Below are 20,460 nucleotides of genomic sequence, written 5' to 3'. Positions count from 1 at the left end.
CTCTACTTCTGGACGAGGGGAAAGTTATTCTGGTACTGTGGTCATTAATAACATTGAAGTAATCGGCATTTGGCAAGGAAAGTATTTTTATATTGGACTTCAATGTTACAGGTGTCGGTGCACAATTATAGTTTATTGTTCGTGTCTGAAAACAGCAACAAGAACCATAAGGACCAATGACATTATTCATATCCACCTAGACCTGTGAGAAATACAATCCAAAAATAAATGAAATGGGAGAAAGATTGTAGCCCCATTTAATTCTCAGCACTGGTTTCATGTGGTTGAATACTCCATCAAAATTGTAGTTGATCATAAATCTGAATGCATGAATAGTTTACAAATATTCACAGAACACAATAACATATGGACCGTTTTTTTTTATAATAGTGGGAATTACCTCACATTTCAGTACAACAACTTTTATTTTTTTCGTTTTACAAGGATCCAACAATACCTGAGTTAACACTACTATTTTTTAAAAATGTAGCATTATGACAATGTTGCAATCCAAGAAATGCTGAGTATAAGACATGCAACAACTGAGCTTCTACAAAACAGATTGAAAAATAAACTTTATACAAATGTGCAGTGTTGATTTTCTCAGAGTCCCACACCTCTGCCCACCCAGATGACGTCCATACGTAAAGGGTACAAGTCACATCTCTGCTTTAGAGCATACACAGAATTGGTCATTTGAGCAACTGTCCCATTGAAAATGGCCTTTATCAATGAATCAATGTGATTTTTCAGATCAGGCCATGCATGGGGTGGCATATTGGGGCCTGAAGATGATTGATGCTATCATTCTGTAGCTTAGATCCTTTCTCACATCTTACTTGATAGAGCAAGATTTGGATGCATTCAATCACATTAACTACATTTCTTGTGGGAAGTTCTATACACCGTTAAAGAGGAAGGTTTTTTAAGCAGCCCCAGCATTAGATTGCTGAAATCCAGCCAAAAACATGAATATCAGAACACAAACAAACCTGGCGTAAGGACTTATTTTGTAAAAAAAGTTCTCAAGCAGATACTCTTCTACGCAGAAGATTGTTTCACTGCGGAGAGAATAATAAGAGTAAACAGTCGCTGTGGATTTACGGAAACTAGTAGTGATGAACTATCCCACCTGACCTGGCTGAAGCAAGGAGGACAAAGGTAGGGTTCACCAAAGCTAAAGCAGAGAGACTCAGAAAGAACATTGTAAAGACTGATCATGAGAATTTTCACCACTTATTTTCTGATCCTCTTTGCCTTTGTGGCAGCAAACTTACACCAAAGAATCAGTTATAGATAATTAAAGTTTAATGAATTAATTAATTAAATATGGGTTCCTTAGCCAGGCTTTGACTTGATGCAATGACTTTCTTTCACAGATTAATTATGGAATAACTTGTTGTAAGTTATTAATAACAGCTTTTTTGAACAATTAAATTATCAAAATGTGCAGTACTGTAGAACATATTTTAACAAACAACATCTTTGAATAAATAAAGGTGCAATGGTATTCTCATTTTGTTTCTGATGAATAAGTGTCACTGCAGTCCTCAGGAATAGATTACCACAGTCCCCATTTCTGAAATATTCCACAGTGACAAAGGTTTATTCAGATTTGATGAACATGCACGCTGATACCAAAGTGTGGAATTAGACCAGCCCGAGAACCTGGGCCAAAACCTGCAGGTAGTTTATTCACTCTCACAAGCTAATGGTTGAGCAACAATGGGATTGGCAGTTCGGACCATCCATTCTCTTGAATGGACTGAACCAAACTCAAAATTATTTTTTTTGGAAGACTTTCTTTTTCCTGATCATTCAATAAAGCCATACAGAGCAGCAGTAGAACCTGAAAAATCTTGGGACTGGTCCACCCAACTTCCTATTCGAATCACCATGTTGCTAAATAGGAACCTGGTAAACTGACTAGTTCTGAAGGTTTCATAACAGCAAATAATGATCCAAAATAACATAGTGCAGAATAAAAATCAACCCACAATATCTACCTTTTTACTTTGGCACTGCTACCACATTTAAACTTTGGGTAAATGTCATAACATTCTGTTACTGTAATATTAGAGAGAGTGCCAAACAGCTTTTGCTAGTAATGCTGATTGTAATCTGAATCCCAAGGAAACGTAATTTACATTTCTGTGTAGATTTTTTAAATCAGGGGCAAACACCAAATAGAGCAAATTAGAGCACAGGGATGATGGGTGTAGAGGATAGAATATTAACAGCAAAGTTTGAAATTCATCATAGTTTATGGAAAATATGAATATGGAAGGGCAACGAATGCCATGTCTAGAAATGACAACTGTGTTGGAAAGTTTCTGCAGCTGACGGTTAGGGCAGGAAGTTCCAAAGATGGAATCAAAAAGGCTTTAAGTGAGGCAATGGATAAGGAGCTCAGCGCAATTAAATTTGTATCATTTTGGAGCCTGAAGTAACCTCAGTTTGTCCATGAAGAGTACAGGAGACTTTATGATCTTGAATTGGGTTTCTCCCCTAACTTGGTCATTGTCTGTTTAAATATCACCAATAATTTTTTTTTTTAATTTGCAATTTAGATACAACCTTTTACCCCCCTAAACTTAATTGACACTTGCCAGTGTTCCCCGTTTTATTTTTGCTATGTCATCTAACCTGAGTGGGGAATCCAGTTAATTACAGTGGTGATGTATAGTCATGAGAGTTTTCAATTTGTAAGACATTGTTTAGAAAGAGGCTTCACTTCTGCAGATAGACACAAAAAGCTGCAGTAAGTTGTATCCATTCTTTCTTTGACTCATTAGTCGTTTTGCTGGTGGCAAGAACTAGCTCTTCACGTTGTGAACTAATACAGCTCATCAGAACTTCATGAGAATACATATATGCACCTTGGGTTTTAAATTGCAATTTTAGCGATCTTGGGCCTTCTGCTCATGCTGATGAGGACTATGCCCAATCCCAAAACACTTCTGTAATTTATGGCCTAATATCTATTATTCCATGTTATAGATTTATTGAGAACTGCAGCACACGGTAGGGACACTTAAGTGCACCGTATTACAGAAAAGGAAAACCACTTTGACAGATTTAGCATGACTAGCTTAATACCAAGCCTCAATCAGTAATGGTCACACTAATAGCTTTCAAAAATCTACATCCTTGAAGAAATCTAAAATGGATAAACTTTACCTGGATACAAAACTCAGAATGTTAAACTCATTCAACTGTCTTTTAGGAAAACAAATTAAATAATTATTAGAACATCCAACATGACAAATTCAATGCAAAATATAAACACAACTGCAATCTACCATCAACTTGTCAAATAAAATTTATATTATATATATTTTATATTTATATACAGAAGGCTGTTGGGATTACCGCATGCCACAAAATTACAAATCTTTTCGCCAAGAACAAAACAAACAACCTGTCGCTTGTGAAGAATACTGTTATTGAGAAGCGGATTCCCATCTACAGCAGGACCGCAGTGCACAACTAGTGCAAGATTCATTAGTTCCAGTCATTTGATATCTTTTGTCTCACAAAATAAAATGTTCAGAAAATTCTGTCCAGAGGACGCCTGTGTCCCACAACCCTGAAGACACTGCAGCAGTTATCCAATTTGTATTAAATTATTTTCCTCCACCATGAAGCTTGTCATCGCCTGTAGTCAACAGAAACAAAATGGTTAGGTCATCTCCCCGTGTAACGGTAGTTTATTACTTCCTAGTGATGGAGGCAGAACACACATCAAACTGCTGCTCCATTTAAAGATGCTGACACCTTTCATTATATGCAGAAAATGCAGATAAATGGGTACTGATAATCTATATAATAGCAGTTTTGGGATGGCAGCATAATGTGGAGAATAGCCTTGGGAAGTTCAGCATGTACATTTGCTCACTACCATATCCCATCTTTCTCCAGAAATAACACTGCTGGCAAAGAACCTTTGACTGCTGCATCAAAACTATGTAAATATGTGCTCATGTAGAAACACGGAACTAGCAGATGCTGGTTTACAAAAAAACAAAGTGCTGGAGTAACTCAGCAGATCAGGCAGCATTCCTGGAGAACATGGATAGGCAATGTTTTGGGTCGGACCATTCATCAATTTGTCGCCAGTCATGTTCTCCAGAGATGCTGCCCAAGAAGGGTCCCAACCCGAAACGTCACTGATCCATGTTCTCCAGGGATGCTGCCTGACCTGCTGAGTTACTCCAGCATTGTGTGTTTAAATCAGTGTTTGTGTTTTGCAATGAAGAACGTGTTGAACATACAGAGTTGAAATATCTTTGAAATGACTGCACGAGGACGGCAAAGGATCTGGAACAAAGTGGGGATAATATGAGAATTGTTGTTATATGGTTATATGGGTTATGGTATGAGTGCAGGCAGGTGGGACTAAGGGAAAAAAGTTGTTCGGCACGGACTTGTAGGGCCGAGATGGCCTGTTTCCGTGCTGTAATTGTTATATGGTTAATACAGCTTACTTTTCCCACCTAAATGCAGGTTAAAGTCTTATTTCTTATCTCTTCATTTCAATAACCACACCAAGAGATGGCCAGGAATGCAATGGATCACATACCTATGTCGAGCTGCACTGTAAGTGTCTAGCAGGTGGCAACTGGCTAATTCCAGATTCCAGTCAAACTTTTCTAGAATCTTCTGACATTCACTTCTTGTCTTCAACCCGAGGCAGAATAGCTGCTCAACCTAGCAAGGGAATAATGCGAGATGGAGCAGTTAGACCTTGTGTGGTCACAGATTACTTTGTATCCTGTGGGCTCAGAGCCACAGGTGAACATGACCATGCGCAACATGCTGTAATTTTCTTTCAATGCACGCACAAGGCAAAATCTACGACGTGCACTCACAGGTCTGTCACTGTGGCAATGCTATGGCTAGAATCAACTAAACACTAACAGCCAAATGAGAGAGAAAGCAGTTCATGATGTGAACACGAGTCCAGAGCTGAACAGTTGGAAAGAATTACTCAATCTTTTCAATAGGGACTGAATCATCCAATACTTGAATGGCAGCTTTAATTACACTGCATCTTCGCAGTTATCTGTTATCAAAGATATGTCAGGCTTTAACAGCTCTTTGTATAAAACAAGATTACCTGTATAAATAGATGAGACAGACACAAAATGCGGGACAGACAGCATTTCTGGATAGAAGGAATGGGTGATGTTTCGGGTCGAGACCCTTCTTCAGACTGAGAGTCGTGGGAGAGGGGGACAAAGAGATATGGAAGGGTTAGGCGCGAATATGACATCAAAGGGGACGAAGCTCAAGGAAAATGTAGAATAGATCATTGTTAGCTAGGGGAAGGTAGAAATGCAGCATAAAGGAGAGGCCACAGAAGCTAGGCTGAGAATCTTGATATTCACACTGATTTACTCATGCAATCCAAGCATAACTTAGAGTCATACAGCATGGAAACGGGCCTTCAGCCTAACTCGCCCATGCCAACCAAGATGCCCTTTCTGAATGAGTCCCATTTGCCCGCATTTGGCCCCTATCCCTCGTACATTGTGTTCAGTAGGATCCCAGCACAGGACTCTCAAGAGCACCATTTTCTCATATATTACAACATGGCACATTGAAAATGATTTATAACTGCATGGTTGCCAATAACAATGAAGTATTTGTAATAGCAAATGTTAATACAATGCAGTAAGGTCAAATACATTTTTAAAACCATAGTTAACACAACGCAGCACATTTTTGGCAGAACAAGTTAAATAAAAGATTTACACTTGAAGCATCATGAAAATCCTTTGCTGAATAACTTGACAATGGTTTCTAAGCACGAGGATGCTTATAATTTTTAAAGAAGTACTTGAAAAATATGTTTGGTTGCATATGCTAGGTCAGGTGTCCTTATCTCTGCTCTTCACGTAAGCCACCACAGAAGGCTGTGGAGGCCAAGTCATTGGACATTTTTAAGGCAGAGATGAACAGATTCTTGATTGGTACATATGTCAGAGGTTATGGGAAGAAGGCAGGAGAATGGGGTTGCGATGGATCGGCCATGATTAAATGGTGGAGCAGACTTGATGGGTCGAATGGCCTAATTCTGCTCCTATCTCATTAATTTTTGCCATGAACAAGTTACTATTCATACATTGCAGATTGAAAATATTGCAGCCACTTTAATAACTCTTAAACCATGATCGGCAGATTACATAAAGCACACACAACACTCAATTTTTGTACAAATCTATACGTGTCAACGCAAAGGCAGCTGAATGCACAGACTAAGCTGGATTTAAAGGGAGTTAACATTCTGCAGTAAATTCAGTTCCTCTTCTCCAGAGTATCTCTAATGAGGAAGGTCCATTAGTTATAATCCCAACACTGCAAGTGTTTGAAGAAAATATCTTTACGAGCCCTTAGATCAAATCCAGTAGCAACATCCACAAAATAAATGCACGCATAGTCTAGATTATTGAGCAACCAGAAACACAAACGGCATTGGAAGCTAGTTGTTGACTTACAATATTCCTCATTAACAACACTGTTGAATTGTATTTACAATTTTCCAAAAGTATCAAATTAATCCCCTTGTTAAGAAAGTAATCCGTTGGAAACTGATTCATTTTTACATCAACCAAACCATGACTAACTGGATTAAGAAGTAACAACATTCCACTTGAGGTTCAATGTGTGAACATCTAGTTGGTATCCCAGTAAGTTATTGATTACATATCAGTACAAGTTCAAGGTCTGATAAGCAGGAAGGTGCTCAATAACTTCTTAACCAAAGAGACCGTCTCAAAGATGGAAGGATACATGCATTACCCAAGGCTGCCCTTTCTGTCCAAAGCCATCAAGTGATGAGATTTCAGTGCAGCACTTTCTAATGGTTGAAGCCAGAACTGTCTTCCCTTGGTGCCTTCACAGCACTGCTATCAGTTATGATTGGTGAGACTGAGGTAAAGGATGATTGTGAGCTCACGGTTACCTTGAGGTACTGTATGGCTTTTTGAAGGTTCCAGGCGTGGTTCTGAAGCGCAGTCTGACATTCTTCCATCGTAACGCCATGAACATTCTCCTGAACCTGAACATAGAAACATTTCTAAACGTCTGATTTATTACCACTCCACATCTCTGGTGTATTGTGTGATGTTCTCCCTGAAAAGCACGGCTTCTTGTGAAACAGTCCAACAGAAAGTGTTCATTTTACAGCATCAATGCTGTAAGAGGAGATAGTGTAGGCATTTTTTAAATTGGTCATAATATTGAAAACTGTCCCACCTTTCCCAAAATTAATGTTAGCCCTCTCAATTGTGTTGCATTTAATATACTCTTCCATAAACATTTAATGGTTAATCAATATATACATCTCCCAATGGTTTATTAAAAATCTCTACATGTAGTGTGAATAACATTAGAAGGGTTAATAATGGAAATCATGCCCCCTCAACAAAACCTAGTGCACAGTAAACGGGGCACAATTACATTATCTATGTTCTAAAAACCTGCAAATTGCATATTACATTCCAGGTGGGTTTACTTTAATCTCAGATGCACATACAACTACTCGAGTGCAAATTATGGAAAGCATGAATTAAAATTAACCAGCTGTGCACTACTTTTTAATTTATACAAATACAACCCCCACTATTATGTGAATAATTAGAGTTTCTAAAGAAGTTTCAACAATCTCTATCAGAAATGGCCTATACTTTTAAAACATACATTGTAGTTCCAGGTATTCATCATAAAAACTGGGAATATAGCTGGGGATAGACACAAAAAGCCCTTCTTCCGAAAAAGGGTCACCTATTCCTTTTCTTCAGAGATGCTGTCTGACCCGCTGAGTTATTCCAGCTTTATGTGTCTATCTTCGGTTTAAACCAGCATCTGCAGTTCCTTCCTACACAGTATAGCTGGAGAATTAGATACTGTGCTCAAATTTGCAAAATTAATTGGTGAAGGTGGCGGCGGGCTGAGTAAATAGTATGATGGACAGTTTCTTCTATTAAAGTAGCTCATACTTGACATGGTGTAATACTGCATGCTAAATTTCATCCACTAGAGAGCACCAAATAACCACTCCATCTCGTGGCCAAAGACAGACTGCTTTATGCATAAGTCATTTACGATACATCTCAACTTCAGATCACCCTAAACACAAATCAGGGCTATTACGAATTTCTCATGTGCAAAGATTTTCATTGAGACACTGACTAAGCCAATTATATGTATTTGTTTTCTCCTCCAACAAAAGACCATGTGGGCAGACAGACCAAGCTGTATTACTATATATTCATTTACACACCAATTACTTAAAATAGAAATATCAATCCAGCCTAAGTATGTGGATTTGGTAAAATGCAAAGGAATTGTTCTGGAAAGAAAATTCAATTAGACTTACAGTAGTCTTAAAATTAATTATCTGAAAATTGTAAATTGCTTCATCTACATAATTAACAGTAAATGACTTGGGCAGGATAGAATTACAGGGCCAGTGAGCATTTATGAATTAGCGCGATTGCAAGTTAGCTTAATTTGACATCATTTGCTGGGTTTGTCAGTGGTCCCCTATGACTCTTCTCTTAAATCCGTGGTAAATTTGCAGCAGCCCATTCAATATAGCCTGAGGCAGGCATCAAGTTGTCCGTTTGTAGAATCCTGGAGCATCCTTCGTTATGAGGTAAGAACAAAAACAGAATGCGAGAAGAACTCAGCTGGGCAATCATCATTTGAACGTGGGAGTTCGTGTCTCATGAATCTGATTGAGTTTTTTTGAAGATGTGACCAAATAGGTTGTGACCAAAAAGAGCTGTAGATAATGTAAGGTCTGAAGAAGGGTTTCGACCCGAAACGTTGCCTATTTCCTTCGCTCCATAGATGCTGCCTCGCCCGCTGAGTTTCTCCAGCATTTTTGTCTACCGTAGATTATGTAAATATGGATTTAAGCAAAGCATTCAACAAGATTCCGCATGGTAGACTGCGCTGGAAGGTTAGATCGCATGGGATCCAAGGAGAGATAGCTGATTAGATAGAAAATTGGCTATGTGGGAGGAAGCAGAGGGTGAGGGTGGAAGGTTGCTTCTCGGACTCCATGTGACTAATGGAGCGCCTCAAGGTTTGTTGCTGGGTCCGTTACTGTTTGTCATTTATATGGATGATTTTAATGAGAATGTACATGGCAAGATTAGCAAGTTTGCAGATGATTCAAAAGTGGGTGGTACTGCAGACAGTGAAGATGGTTGTCGAAAATTGCAGCAGGATCTTGATCGGTTCGGCAAGCGGGCTGAGGAATGGTTGATGGAATTTAATATTGAGAATTGTGAGGTGTTGCATTTTAGAAAGTCTAACCTGGACAGGATCTACACGGTAGGGCTCTGGCTTTGTGGAGCAGAGGAATCAAGGAGTGCAGGTACATAGTTCCTTGAAGGTTGGGTCACAGGTAGATAGGGTGGTCAAAGAGGTTTTTGGTCTTCATTGGTCAAAGTATTGAGTAAAGAGGTTGGGATGCCATGTTGCAGTATTATAAGATGTTGGTGAGGCCACATTTAGAGTCTGGTGTTCAGTTCTGGGCACCACGTTACAGGAAAGATGCTGTTAAGTTAGAAAGGGTGCAGAGAAGATTTACAAGAATGTTGCCCGGACTCGAGGGTCTGAGCTACAGGGAGGGGTTGAGTAGGCTGGGACTCTATTCCTTGGAGGGTAGGAGGATGAGGAGGGATTATCAAATCATGACACAGAGTTTCTTGCCCAGAGTAGGGGAATCGAAAACCAGGGCATAGTTTTAAGGTGAAGAGTGAAAGATCTCATAGGATTCTGAGGGGTAACTTATACATGCAAAGGATGGTGGGTGTATGGAACGAGCTGCCAGAGGAGGTAAGTTGAGGCAGGGACTATCGGAACATTTAAGAAGCAATTAGACAGGTACAATAAAAGGACAGGCTTAGTGTGGGACTAGTGTAGATGGGATGGGACATGTTGGTCGGCGTGGGTAAGTTGGGCCGAACGGCCTGGTTGCACACTGTATGACTCGGGAAGGATATGGGCCAAACACAGGCAAGTGGGACTAGTGTTGATGGGGCACGTTGGTCGGTGTAGGCAAGATGGGCTGAAGGGCCTGTTTCAACACTGTATGACTATGACTTCTTTACATATTCTGCAGTGCTGCAGCAAGTAAGAATTCCATTGTTCTATCTGGGACGTGACAATAAAACACTCTTGACTCTGTCGACATTTATCATTGAAACCCTGCATCAGGACTGGGAGAGAACAGGACCGGTTTCCAGTATTGTCGCAGTATAAAGGGGGTGGGATAGACACGGGTGGGTAATAGGTGGATCCAGATGGGAAAGGATTGTGGGCAGATGGAACCACATGGGGGGAGGGGGTGAACAAATGAAGAAGAAAACTAGGACACAGGTGAGTATGTGGGAGGAGAGCACTGGGGTTGTAAGTTACCTGAAATTTGAACATTCAATATGTATATAATTGGGCTGTTAGTTATCCAAGTGCAAGACAAGATGTTGTTCTTCCCATTGGCGTTTGGCCTATCCATTGCAATGGAGGATGCCAAGGTTGGGCAGGTCTGTATGGGGATGGGAAGGGATTCTGAAATGATACATAACCAGAAGCTCGAGTTGACGGTAGCAGACTGAACACAGAGATGGTGTCAGATATACTCTCACTCCAGGAAAGTGATACAACTTGAGTTGATGCCTGTGCATGACCTAATTTAGTGTGAAATGGCAGTTGCACACTAATTAGCACACTGATTTGAAAAGCAATATCCTGGTCGGATGGCAAAGAGGTTCAAGATGAAGGGACACAATGTTTCATTGTAAAGACATTAATACCCAGGCAGAAATGTAAATACGTATATGCACCACACGGTGGCGCAGCAGTAGAGTTGCCGCCTCACAGCTCTTAAGGCATCAGAGACCCAGGTTCAATCCTGACTACGGGTACTCTCTGTACGGTGTTTGCAGGCACATGCCATCAGGGTAGGTAAGGTAGGCACTGACTAAATTTATAAAATGGTAATTATTAAATATAAATAGTGAAGGCAATGGGAGAATTATGCCTATCTAAGAGATCGATCTCTTAGGTAGGCATAATCCTCCGTGCCATTCATGCGCAGAACTTGCAACACACGAAAGTCTGTGCAGCTGTCGTGCCGTCAGCGCTGCTTCAAGTCGTCAATTTCAAGGGGAGCTGAAGGCAGCTGAAATTCTGCCTTTGCAATACTGCATGCACAGCGCAAGTTTCTTGGCGCGTTTTTCAAATATGGATTGTCATTATCTTAAGAGTATCTTAGAAAACAAAGAGAGAAGAATGGAATTTGTGTACCAATGATGTGGTAGGTAAATCACTTGGTGCTATATGTTTTTAAATACCATATTTCCATGGGTGGGGGGGGGGGGGGGGGAGAGCTCCTTTCACAGCGTTTGGGGAGTCTGGCCCAGGGTAAAGTTGCAGGGAGGGCAGGAGCGTTGTGTGAAGGAGGGGATTGAGGATCATGCCAGTAACCCACTTGCGACGCTCCAGGCACGGAGCCACCGCATTGTGGCTGGGGAGTTAATTAGCTCGGGTGGCTGTGAGCGGCTGCCGGGACTGGACAGCACCCTCTGCCAGCCCCCGCACACCTCTGGCAGTGCTCTCCGTCTGAAAACCTCTCTCCTGCCGTTCGCCGGCCTCACTCATGTCAGCCGCTTCCCGCAAATCCTTAAATCCCGACAGCGCGATCAAGGGACCAATTGAGGTTACTTGGCTGTCGGAATTTAGGGATTTGCGGAAAGCGGCTGACATGAGCGAATCCGGCGAGCGGCAGGTGAGAGATGTTCAGACGGAGAGAACTGCCAGAGGTAAGCGTGCCGGCAGAAAGCGCTGAAGTCCCGGTGGCCACTCACAGCCACCCGAGCTGTTTCCCTCCCCGGCCACAATGCGGTGGCTCCGCGCCCGGAGCGCCGCGGCAGTGGTGAGTGAGTTACTGGCATAATTCCCGACCCCCTCCTTCTCAACACTCCTGCCCTCCCCGCAACTTTAACCCCGGCTAGACTCCCCACACGCTGTGAAAGGAACTCTCCCGCAATTGGTCCCTTGAACAAGTATTGTAATTCAATAAGGTGACAACTGATTCAACTTGTCCCGGTGTGCTCCCGTTTTTCCTTCCATCTTTCCACCTGCCGTCATCCTCCATCCCCCACCCATTCAGTAATTCAGAATGAAGGAGATTTGGAAGCCTTGGGCAAATTGAATTATTACTTATTTTTATTTTTTATTTTTACGGAGAGAACAATCTGCGCTTAAGTTTAGATTAAGATTTTTTTTTTAAAGCCGACTGACTGCCTACCCTGAGTAATTACTCATGGCACGTGCCTGGGTGTTTGTACAATCTCCCCGTGACCTGCATGGATTTTCTCCGAGATCTTCGGTTTCCCCCCACACTCCAAAGACATACAGGTTTGTAGGTTCATTGGCTTGGTATAAATGTAAAAATTGTCTCTAGAGTAGGATGGTGTTACTGTGCGGGGATCGGACTTGGTGGACCAAAGGGCCTGTTTCCGCGCTGTATTTCTAAACTAAACAAACACCACAACCCCCCTCTCCAATGCCCATGAGAACAAAAGCATTCACACATCTACAGTATAAGGATGTCAACAACACTTGTGTCACAATGAGTTGTGACAATGGTTGGAATGATCACTGTCCAATCTGCTGTTAGTTCCAACAGCCTAGTCACAAAACAATGATGGCCACATAAACAATTCTACAGCTCTCTCAGAACCTGCAAAAAAAAATTGTTTCTCAGACAATGCCTCGCAGACCAGCAGATGCTTCCATCTATTAGGAACCACACAAAGCCCAGCGTTTCTGGAGTGTACCTTCTGGAGTGCAGCTGTAAATACCATTCACAAAGAAAGTTGATGTTTCTACTGAAAAACACCACCACAGGTTTAATGATCTACGGGCTAATTAACTACAAGCTCAAGGTGTTCGTAGATTTGAAATTTCAATGGGCCTCAAAGAAAAATAAACAGCTTTACAGGAATTCAAAGGCTGAGATCCAATAGAAAATTTGAAACCTGAAGAACAGATCGTATGTAGAAATACAGGAGATCAAGCAATGTTAATAAACCTGATATGTCTAAATTCTTCAGTGTTAATATGATGATTGGATGAGTGTCAAAAGCTTATATGAGGGGAACTCTTTGAGAGAAGCTTCCTTTGCAGTTTTCGAAAGTCTCTCAATGTTGATTTTCTTGCAGAATTGTTCATGCGGCCACCTTTGTTTTGGGACCATGCTGATGGAAATAACAGCAGATTAGGCCGTGACCTGTCCAACAGTTTTCACCACCTGCTCAGAACCAAGATCAGAGAGCTTATCAAGCCAGCCTTACTGCTACAAAAGCAATTTGACAAACTCCTCAACCTTGACTTGGTCATTGACATGACTATCTTTGACATTAAACCACAGGAAATTAACTTCTCCAACTGCAATTTCAGTTCAACAAGAAATAATGGTCTTGACCCGAAACGTCATCCATTCCTTCTCTCCAGAGATGCTGCCTGTCCTTCTGAATTACTCTAGCATTTTGCATCTGCCTTCAATTTAAACCAGCATCTGCAGTTCCTTCCTACTCAACTAGAAATAAAACAGGCTGAATATCAACCAGGCTGAGAGCAGTGTCGTCATTAAATTCGAAAACAAGGTGGACAGGAACTTCAGAAACAAATTCACAATCTAATTTCCCACACCTCGGAAGAAGACAACCTGCTAAGAGCGATCAGAGATGCTGTTATTGTGACCATCTTCCAGAAAAGGAACAAATTTAATTGCCATAATTAACAAAAGAGAGGGATCTCTTTTATTCTCTCCCAGCTGTCTGCCACAAGGAGAGCATCATACTCGGTCACGTTAAGCCAATGGCCCCAGATTTGCTCTGGACCTGTGTGGATTTTTCCCATCAATAGCCTGACAAATATGATCATCACTATGTGACGGTAAAGATTTAAAAAAACAGGGAGCAATGACAAACACAACGTGTGGCAATTATGGAGCTCCAAAAGCATTCCAGTGTATCTAAAATGTTGACTATCCATCTCAAATGTGTCTGCTCTCCGAAATCTGATTTCATCCCATGTATGTTAAATAATTTCCTGCAATCCACGATCTTAACAGATGGGCACACACCAAATCCACTTTCAGTGCAGAGCAGTCAAATAAGGTTGAGTCTTGCCCCGTCTGACAGTTTGCAGGTTCTATTTTTACATCATCAGCCTGCACAAAACCTACACAAATAAAATAGATGCAAGTCGTCCTTGACCCATGATGGCCTCGGACGTACCGTGCACCAGGAGAAAAAATTACATGGGAGTTACAGCGATTGACAAGAGAGGAAAAGAAGAGAGACAATGTCACAGGCAAGTATTCTTTCCTCAAAGGCCTTGCGTGGAATTGCTATTATTGATTGTATAAAAAAAACATTGAATGCAAGCATAGGTTTATAGGAAACTGATCACATCAGCACAACAGTTCGTATCAGCACCGGGATGGATAGTAAATTTGCTGTGCGCTGGTTTTAACTTGCTGGCATTGACGTTGTCCCAATCTGTCTAAGGTTGTACTGCAGAATTAGTATTAAACCTGGATAACAAATTCTGCTTCTTGTCCACAGATGCTGCCTGATCTAAATATTTCCAGCCTTTTTGGTTAGTCATAGATTCATACGGTATGAAAATAGGCCCCTCACCTCAACTTGCCCATGCCGACCAACATTCCCCAACTACTCTCGTCCCACCTGCCTATATTTGGTCCCATATCTGGCCAATGTACCTGTCCAAATGTTTCTTAAATGTTGTGACAGTTCCTGCGCCAACTACCACCTCTGGCAGCTCGTTCCAGACACCTACCACCTTCTGTGTAAAAAAGTTGCTTTTAATTTCAAATTACCAGCACAGTTGGTTATGGATGCCAACAGTTTCAGCTCTCATACCTTCGGAAATATATTCATTCTGGATCACCTTCTCACAAACAAAAAAGCTGCCATTGAACAGTTCCTATGTTTATCCTTTATCATAAAACAACATAACACGCAATGGAGTGCAATATATTATTCAATAATACTGTATATAATAACAGTAAAAATGTCAAATTACAACACTGACTTGCAAATCCAATCGATTAAACTCTAACAAAACTTATGGAACACCAATTTATTTTCTTCAATGCGCTAATGTTTTTCCAAGGTTCTCAGAAATGTGATCTTATGCTGGAAGAATTTCCAATTGCTGAAAGAGTAACCACAGAAATAAGTCTCTAAATATGCTTACCATTTGCTTGACATAAAGAACACTAAATCTTAGAAAAGTGCAGAAGTCGGTCATTTACCATACTCTGTCTCAAGGTGGCTCCTCCTTATCAAAACCACCACAGCATCACATTCAAACTAATTTCAGATTTGCCCACATGAGGAAATGTCTTTTCCACATCCACCCCATCAAGCTTCTTCCCAGCTGTTATCAGGCAACTGAATCATTCTACCACAACCAGAGAGCAGTGCTGAACCACTATCTACCGCTTTGGTGATGCTCAGACAATACTTGATCGGACTTTGCTGGCTTTACCTTGTACTAAATGTTATTCCCTTATCATGTATCTATCTATAGGTTACAGTAAATGGTTTGACTGTAATCATGTATTGTCTTTCTGCTGACTGGTTAGCACGTAACAAAAGCTTTTCATTGTACAATACACGTGACAACAAACTAAACTAAAAGACCGCTCAGGATCTTGTTTCAGTCAAGTCCCCAATATACCCAATATCTGCTGAGATGGCAGCCCATTCCAAACATAAAGCTAGTAAACCTGCTCTAAATTGCTTCCAATGCAGAAATATATTTCCTTAAATAAGACGACTAATACTGTACACAGTACTTCAGATATGGCCTAACCAATGCCCTATATAACTGAAACATGACCTCCCTTCTTCCGCAGCCAATTCCCCACACAAAACATGATAACATTCTGTTAGTTTTACTTGTGGCATTTGCATACTGTACTAGTTTTTGTAAATCCTGCCAGACCATTTGGATAATGTTTCAAAAGTCTAACAAAGTGCACATTACGTGTTTTGTAGTTAACACAATGTTATAATTGGTCATGGAAATGGTAACTGCACAAAGATAGTTGATTTTCAACCATCTTACACAATCTCAGAAATAATTTGTATTTACAGAGCTCTACCTTGACTTCTGGATGTCCAAATCTTTAATAACTAATGAAGACATTTTGGAGTGGGAGCCATTTGTCACAATGCAGAAACAGCAAGGTTCCAAAACCCCAATGATGTTGTTGGAGAAATAAATATTGACCAAAGTACTGACAATAACTCTTTTGCTCCTTTTCATCTACATGGACAGTCAAATGAGGCCTGGGCTTGAAAGAAGGAAACTTTGAGAGCAGAACATTCCTTCAGCAATACATTAACCTAGACTGCACGCTCATGAGCCTCCAACCTTATGAATCATAATTAAGGGTCCATCACTGGGCCATGGTCAATAGTTTGTTACATGAAGAAAACTATTTGGAATTTGAAAATTCTAGTTGTTGGATAGATACATTTACATAAACATAGTTGAGTATATCATAAATTTGATAAAGTAATTTGAACATTTGTTATGGAATTTCAGTCAATGAAAAACATGTACAAAGAATTGAAATGTGAATGGAAGAGGATGTTGTGGGTGCATTGGGTGGGTGAAACCAAGATGTTCAAATCTCTGCACTGCATTACAATAAAATTCATCAGTGGAGGCAACATTGTCATAGAAATTGAATGGGCCTTTGATTTCTGAATTATTGTTCTAATGTCATTCACTTCATGGGTACACTTATTTGATTCATTTAAAAAAATGCTGCGATACCAAAAGCGTGTCACATTGTATTCCCACAACCCTTTCAATGACTAGGATTTGTTTAATACCAGGTTTCCCAGGAACACACCCCATTTATAAATCAAGGAATGGCGGTTATACTATAACTCCGTGGATGTACTAAAATAGGAATGAAATCGAAAGATTCACTAGATACATCAATCACTTTGAAGAAGCGATCAACAAACCAAGTAGATTGTTGCAGGAGAAGGTTGTAGACAAACTAGTCAAATCACTTGGGGGAGTTATTGGTAACAAACTACTCAAGTAATTATTTTGCTTACTCAAAGGAAAGATATCCATTGGAATTGGATCAAAAGCCTCAACACTCAGGTTTCAAGGGATTAAATTCCAAGAAAAGACGAGAGCAACAGTAACTGTAGATCTTTAAAAGAAAATGAATGAAAGTTTTTTTTTTCTTGTTTGCACACACGCACATGCTAATGTTGCCAGGACAACGCGACCTGTTACTTCTCATGTACATCACCTTCAACCACTAGGAAGAAGTGAAGAACTTCCTCCTTCAATTGCCAACTTAAGAGAAGACGGACTTCAAACATCTTGATTCACTCCACTCGCTATCAAAAAAAACTGACCACACCATTTGCAACAAAATTCTAGAATCAGACAAGATCCCAGTTATAATAGATTTCTCTAACTTAAAGTAACCCATGCATCCCCCTCTCTCCATCCCTCCCCGAGTAGAGACAAGGATCGGACCCGCGGTGGTTAGGTATTGTATAGGGAGTTTGTTTGTGTTTGGGAAGAATAAAGAATAGTTGATCCAGTGCTTGACTCGGTGTTTTACTGAACTAGACTAGGGTAGTAAGAGTAGGAGCATATTTACATTGGGGGCTCGTCTGGGAACTCCACATACCCCCAGACATAAGTTTGCGATCGGGGTGTTTAGTCGTTTCAGATTGCGAGGGGAGAAATTGGCGCCACGGTGCGGTTTTCCCCTCTTCGCTGATCGGGACGAATCGATCATTCGCGCGCTTGTGTTGGGGTCCCAACGAGGTCTAAAGAACAGAGTCTAGCAAGCACTGAGGGTAGAGGAAAGGGAGTCGTTGCCTTAGGGTGCGGTGGGAGTTAGGCTCACAAGGCTTTTCTCTAGTGGGTTAGAGACACCGCACCTAGTTAGTCAACAGCTGTTGCAGTCAGGTATAATTGAGTTGGCCTGGCACCAAAGGGGTAGTTGAGGGGTTCGCTAAAAGTCGATCGGATAAGAGAGTAAGAGAGTAAAGAGTTACATTTTTTGATCCAAATTTACCAAATTCACTGCTTCATATTGAAGGATTGGCTAGTTCTATTCCAGACTCTCATATTGAGAGCTGGATATTGTAAAGTGTATATATATTTTTCTGGTTAACCTGTGCATAATACAATATATTGTTGGAATTGTTAATATGTAAGATTTGTCAAGTTACAGTTTGGAGTGTGTTTTAAATTTTGCCGTTGCCTTATTGTATCTACTGTGTATTTCCTTTGATTTAAAGATTTGAGTGTTAGATACACTGTTGTAATAGTGGTTCGAATCGGGACTGTGTAAGGACATACTGTGATTAAGACTGCTATTATAATTGGAGTCCGAATCGTGGCTGTTCAACCAAGGGTTCGTAACCTTTAGATCGCTGATTTGTACCTGTTAGTGAAAGAGTAAACTGAGGTAGCGGAAGAGTACTTGTTAGTGTACTGTACCCCTAGGTCTAAGCATTTAATGTGAGGAAAGAGTACCTGACAGAAGAAGAGTAGCTTGATAGGAAGAGTACCACTCAGTGAAGAGTACTTCGAAGGTCTTCTGTATCTAAGGGAGGGGTTCCGTTGGTTGAAAACAGCACGACAAGGGATTAAAAATATACTGTGATTTGTTTTTGGAACTGTGCAGTTAACAAATGCGATATTAGACGAATGCTTGTATTTTACATTGGAATGTGTTTTTGCATGATAGTAATGTGGTATAATTTCATGTCTAAGTACGATTTTGCTTGCTTGTTTGAGCTCATTTGTCTGTGCTTAGATTAAAGTGTTTTGAGTGTGGGAGAATTGCTGCTGAAGAGTGTGTTTGATTGTCTGCTGAAGCACCTTAACCTTTTGTCGACCAAGGATTGTACTTGAAATTGTTTACAGGTTGAAAGTTGCGTGAGTTGTGAATTGTGTGAGACTGTAAAGGAATTTGGGCACCCGATTGAAAGGATTGATTGTGTGATTGTGCTGTGAGAAGTGCGAGTCTGCCGACGCGCTGCGGAACTTTTTGCCATTGTTCGGGAGCGAGTTTGATAAGTCTAGAGATTGCGAGTGAAATGTGAATTGTTGGAAGATTGTGTGAATTGCTGAATGTTTGTGTCCATTGTTGGTAAAGATGGGAAATCAGATCGAATGAGATATGGTAGAGGATCCAGAGAGTCCGCTCCAATTATTATGTGAGTGAGTTTCCACAAAAGGCTGAGAGATTAAGGAACTTTTCGGGAGCATTGAATAGGAAATTATGAGACGATTTATGGCCCGAGGGGGGCGTTGGAACATTGAAGGGAGTGAAATATATTGAAAAGATTATTTGGCTGTGTAGTAATAGCAACATAGCGGAGGAGTTAATTGGATTATGGAGGAAGTATTATGAAGTGCAGAAATCTAGTAGAGAAGCTGTGAGAATGGCGAATTGGCAAGAAGCAGATGATGAAGTAAACCGACCTCCAGGCACCTGGGGAGAGGGGTGTGGATGTATTAGAGAGCGTAAGGAACAGGAGAGATAGATCTCCTGAAGGGAAACTGGCACCAGTAAATTTAGACCCGATGGTTGGCATTGGCTTTGAAGGGGGGGGAAGACGAATATTTGGAAGATTGGGAAAGTGTTAAAATTAAGTTCACAGCCTCCACCATATTCCTCTTACGTTCCCCGGGCTGCATCCACACATTGTATAGCTTGTGCACACAACAGACATTCAGAGCCTGCAGCACCTTTAAGACCACATGCAGATTCCACAATAAAGCCTGCTTTACAAACAGCAGCAACACGAGTACAGGATTCTTTGACTCCATCCGCTCCACTATTGGCAGATAGTCCAGCAGCTCACGGGACCAGGAGTAAAACGAAGGACAGCTCCAGTATTTAAGAAGAGAGACGTTATTAGAGACATAGTACAACCACCAGAGTATTTCAGTGAGCCTAAACCTAGGCGAATTAGACGAGCAGCGAGAGAACAGAGAGTCTTTTAGAAGGTACCGTGATCCCCCTAGTGAAGAAGATATATCTGAGGGAGAGACAATAGCTGGAGACACCGAGGGAAATACCGATATGGCAAAAGTTCTGAAGGCAGAGTAAGTATCCCGTACGCAGTTTCCAATCAGGGAAATGCCTAGCCCTGCTTTTGATCCGGCTAGTGCAGTGGGTGCAAATAATCCCAGAACGATAGAAGTATATACCCCATGGAAACCCAATGAGATGATGGCAGTGTTAAGCAAGATCCCTGGTAGAAAGAAGTCACCTGCTTCCTTTGTAGATTACTTAAGAACTACAATGCGTGTGTATCACACAGAGATGTATGGGCTGTG

At 40.9% G+C, this 20,460-nt stretch overlaps 1 protein-coding gene across 10 annotated transcripts in view; it reads right to left on the bottom strand.

The window, feature by feature from the left end:
- Positions 1–360: 360 nt before the first annotated feature.
- The window catches only part of tnk2 (tyrosine kinase non receptor 2), a 152,536-nt gene continuing 132,436 nt past the window's right edge, over positions 361–20,460 (bottom strand). For 7 of the 10 annotated variants that reach the window (XM_033032081.1, XM_033032088.1, XM_033032080.1 and 4 more), the window contains 3 exons: positions 6,968–7,063; positions 4,583–4,710; positions 361–3,658 (listed from right to left, as the gene is read on the bottom strand). In XM_033032081.1, the coding sequence (XP_032887972.1) occupies positions 3,652–3,658; positions 4,583–4,710; positions 6,968–7,063 (231 nt within the window). In that variant the 3' untranslated portion in view covers positions 361–3,651. The remainder of the gene's footprint in view (positions 3,659–4,582; positions 4,711–6,967; positions 7,064–20,460) is intronic. The other 3 variants (XM_033032085.1, XM_033032084.1, XM_033032087.1) reach the window with 3 other exon arrangements.

This window comes from Amblyraja radiata, chromosome 13 (assembly GCF_010909765.2).
Source record: "Amblyraja radiata isolate CabotCenter1 chromosome 13, sAmbRad1.1.pri, whole genome shotgun sequence".
NCBI lineage: Eukaryota > Metazoa > Chordata > Chondrichthyes > Rajiformes > Rajidae > Amblyraja > Amblyraja radiata.
The sequence above is the reverse complement of the archived record's forward strand: the minus strand, read 5'-3'. Positions and strand labels throughout refer to the sequence as shown.